At 30.4% G+C, this 3,940-nt stretch overlaps 1 protein-coding gene across 2 annotated transcripts; it reads right to left on the minus strand.

Annotated features, from left to right (window-relative positions):
* Positions 1–1,341: 1,341 nt before the first annotated feature.
* On the minus strand, positions 1,342–2,834 carry LOC131654736 (NAC domain-containing protein 92-like). 2 transcript variants are annotated; one of them, XM_058924679.1, is made up of 3 exons: positions 2,480–2,834; positions 2,121–2,392; positions 1,342–1,972 (listed from the first exon to the last, which is right to left on the minus strand). In XM_058924679.1, exons 1-3 carry the CDS (start codon positions 2,649–2,651, stop codon positions 1,493–1,495), a joined length of 924 nt encoding a protein of 307 aa, XP_058780662.1. In that variant the 5' UTR covers positions 2,652–2,834; the 3' UTR covers positions 1,342–1,492. The 2 variants fall into 2 exon arrangements, with proteins under 2 accessions (XP_058780662.1, XP_058780661.1); XM_058924678.1 differs by having other exon boundaries at positions 1,342–1,975.
* Positions 2,835–3,940: the final 1,106 nt, after the last annotated feature.

The following is a 3,940-nucleotide window of genomic DNA, read 5'->3' on the forward strand; positions in this document are numbered from 1 at the left end:
TTAGTTGTATTATGGGGTGTGACTTCTCAATGGGGGTTGTCTATAGACGTTTTGAATTATTTCCTGTATGTCCTCCAACATTCTAACCAACTTTGAGGTCCTAACCCTTTTAAGTTTAATTAATAACCATTGGTTCGACCATAGTGCCTTTTCTAAGGTGGTTATGAATAGTTGGGCTAACTATGTTTTTGTTGGTTGGAAAGCCTTTGTTCTTAAAGAGAACCTTAAAAATTTCTAGGGTGATTTGAAGCAGTTGGGTAGAGATATTTTCAGGTCCCAAGATGCGAGAATTAATTGATCTTAAAGCTTAGGAATCCTATCTTTTAGGCGGTGAGATTATTTCTAGTAGTAGATTTAGTGACAAACATATATTTGAATAAGTATATTTATAGAGTGGAAGAATTGTGATAATTTGAATATGTGTTTATATTCTATATAATATGTCCTCGTAACTAAATTAATAGATTTATAGTTTGATCTGAATCATCTCTAGGAAATGAGTTTGTAAGATGAAATATGTCACTATAGATAAACTCTTTCGAGCCTTTATCCTAATCAAAATTTTTCCAATACAATAGTTGGTTCAGTGGTGATTGACGCTGAACTTGGTAGGGAGGGCTACGGTTCGATCTCCCGCAACTGCGATCGGAAGGGGACTGAAACCACTTGATGCCAGAACTGACCTCCGAACCGGACTATACCGGTGGTGATAAAAAAAAATGTTAAGATGATAGATACAAAATAATTTAAAATAAGTATTATTTTATTTGTTTAGTAATTCTTTTACCTAAAAATTAATAATTTATATATTATTTTTAAATTATTACATTTCATTTAAATATAATATGACTAACCATTTGTAGTTTATACAAATAATTTTACATTTTGTTGTTTCTATTTTACCTCATCAATAGAATTAGTCTCCCTATTTCATACTCTTTGGCCTCTTTTTCACATTTTTGTATTAAAAATTAAAGAAATTTATATATATATATATATATATATATATATATATATATATATATATATATATATATATATATATATATATATATATATATATATATATATATATATATTATTTTTGAAGCTCTACAGTTTTTTTTTTTTGTCTCAATAGATAACATGTTCATTAATCTTCAGTTATGTGTAATTTACATTTTTTATATTTAAATTTTCATATATTATAATTAATAATATGTCACATTTTAAAATAAACACATCAAAATAGTTTAAATTAAAAATGAGATGTCTGTTATTATTTTTTTATCACCACTGAACCCACTAATAATTGGTATAAGATGCCTGCCTGATTGAGTAAATGAGAAAAAGTTAAGGGAGCAAAACCACAATTAAACTTAATAATTAATGAAGTAACAATGTCTGCAACTAACCTGAGTTTTGGATCCGCTAGCTATAATTTTTATGATAACTATAGAAATCTACATATTTATTTAAGTCTATAAATTACAAAATCCTCCTGAGAATGAATTCAGTAGGAACAAGGCCAATAAGTGTCAAGATCAGTGCAATGTTCCATACCATTACCATAACCTACTGCAACATTATTAATATGCTGATCTGCACCAACACAGTTCATCATATTCATGTTTATTGAATTCACATGATCAGCCATAGTTACTCCATTTCCAAGATTCAAATTAAGCCCTGAAATGCTGAATCCTCCATCTCCTCCTCCTGTTGTTGCTGGCAATATATTTGTGAGATAGTTCAACTGAGAAGAGTATTGCACTGTTGGTGCAGCAGAACTAGCACAATAGTTATGATTCCATCCGTATAGGAAATTATGATGAGGAGCTGAAGAATAAGAATCTCTCAGCATCATATGATGATGACCTAGTTCGTGCATGCTATAAGGACTCACTCCTGCTTTTATAGGGTTTGAATTATTACTAGGATACTTTTTTCCATTTCCACTCTTCTTGAATACCCTACAAACCACCCATCCTTCCTGCTGCATGCATAATAATTTGAAAATAAATAAATAAATTGAACCTATAACAAATGCGAGACTCGTGTCAGAAACATTGACAGAGTAACATAGACACGTCTTTTTTCAGAAGTGTATGTGCTGTGCTACAGATAGAGAGATGTTATACCTTATTTGTTGTGAAGGTGGATTGAGAGTGAACACGATATTCATGGATGACCCAACTAGTTTTCTCTCCTCTAGGAGCTCTACCTTTGTAGAAAACCAAAGTCTTCTTCATACCAACCAATTCTGAGGTAACACTGTTGAAAATCTCTCTATCTTTCCCTGTGGTTTTCCAGTATCCAGTGTTGGTTGCTCGGTTGGTTCTTACGCCTGTTGGATATTTACGATCTCTCATACTGAAAAAGTACCATTCTTTTTCTCCCATCTTTGCTTTCGCTATAATTTATCATCACTCAAATTATTATATTCATTACAATAAACAAAAAAAAAACATAAATATATGTATTTATTTTATTTATATACCTGGAAGGTCCCATGGTTCGAATTTGTTGAGGTCTATATCAGTAATTGCTCTTCCTGTAAAACTAGAATCTGATATCTTGTTTATGAGATAGCAAGTGATGAGTTCTTCGTCGGTAGGATGAAATCGAAACCCAGGTGGTAGGGTTTTCTCCTTTACACTACTTTCTTCCATTACTTGAGTGGATTGAGAGATACAAATTATTGGTCGTTTAGGTTTGGATGTATATTGAGTATAGTATAGTTATGTATGATTCAAAGTAACTTGAGGGATACTGCAAAATAGAGTGTGTGTATGAATGAAGTTAGAGAGGTTTTTAGATACTAATCAGCATTACATAAGAAGTTAAGTGAGGAATTTAAGTATTAAGGGAAAGAAGAAAAAACGTGAGGCAGTGTGTTTTTGAAGATTCCACCAAATGTGGGTCTTCACCTTCAAGCAAACAACTTGATAGCTGTAAAATGTAAAATTTGTTTAGTTAGATATAATAGTCAATTTTACTTCTTAAAATGAATAAGAGAGTTAGAGAGGTACTGCAGATTCAAGAACTCGCGTCAGCGGTCAAATATTCATCCACAACTTAAATGACTTAAAAATGTAAATTAATTATCAAGAAAAGTTTAATAGCATAAGATATAGGGTAAAAAATAGATTCCCATGTATACTATTTTTAATAAATTTTTTATTTATTCTTTATTTATTATTATAAAGTTTATTTTTTAGTGAAAAATAACAAATTTATCTTTAAATTAATTACAAAAATATATATTAGATTGACTCACAATATATACTTCAAAGCCATGGCTGGATATAGACTCGCACTGGGCAGCCGACTGATGTAGTCAAATTCACATGGGGGTAACCGCATTGTCGGGGAAGATTCAATGTAAAAGGGCTGTAGTTATTTGGGTGACTATATGGTGGTGCATTTTGAAGGTTATAAATAATATCATTTTCAATAACGCAGTTTTTGATTGCGATGAATTATTTTACTCAATCCTTTGGTACTTTTGGTGGTGGCTTGCTATAGAAGCCAAAGATAGAATTAGAAGTAATTTCTATGAGTGGTTCAAAAACCTGTCCTTGTGTATGTGAGTCTTTAGTTTGGTTATTTTTTTTTTTTGGTATTTAAGTTTTCCTGTTCTCTCTTGTAAGGGTTGAGTACCCCTAATACTCTCTTTTAATACAAGAGTTATTTATGAAAAAAAAGTTTGGGCTATTGGAAAGAACCAAAATTCATAAATGATGTATGAAAGTTTAAATCTTGATTCAAAATCTGAAACATTTGAATACGATTAATTCAAAACAACATATTGAAATGAATATATATATATATATATATATATATATATATATATATATATATATATATAGTATGAAAAGAAAACAGTATTAAAAATGGATGCCAAACATTTCAGGGCCAAGTTAAAATAATGTTATGAGGAAGAAGAACAAAAAAACAC

The sequence above is a fragment of the Vicia villosa genome, linkage group LG3, assembly GCF_029867415.1.
Source record: "Vicia villosa cultivar HV-30 ecotype Madison, WI linkage group LG3, Vvil1.0, whole genome shotgun sequence".
NCBI lineage: Eukaryota > Viridiplantae > Streptophyta > Magnoliopsida > Fabales > Fabaceae > Vicia > Vicia villosa.

What these genes read in the sequence shown, in the direction of transcription:
- LOC131654736 (XM_058924678.1), bottom strand. Translation starts at nt 2,651, where the DNA reads ATGGAAGAAAGTAGTGTAAAGGAGAAAACCCTACCACCTGGGTTTCGA. An exon ending in CGAACCATGGGACCTTCCAG is followed by an intron (nt 2,393 to 2,479) that starts GTATATAAATAA and finishes GATAAATTATAG; the next exon opens with CGAAAGCAAAGATGGGAGAA. An exon ending in CCACCTTCACAACAAATAAG is followed by an intron (nt 1,976 to 2,120) that starts GTATAACATCTC and finishes TTATGCATGCAG; the next exon opens with CAGGAAGGATGGGTGGTTTG.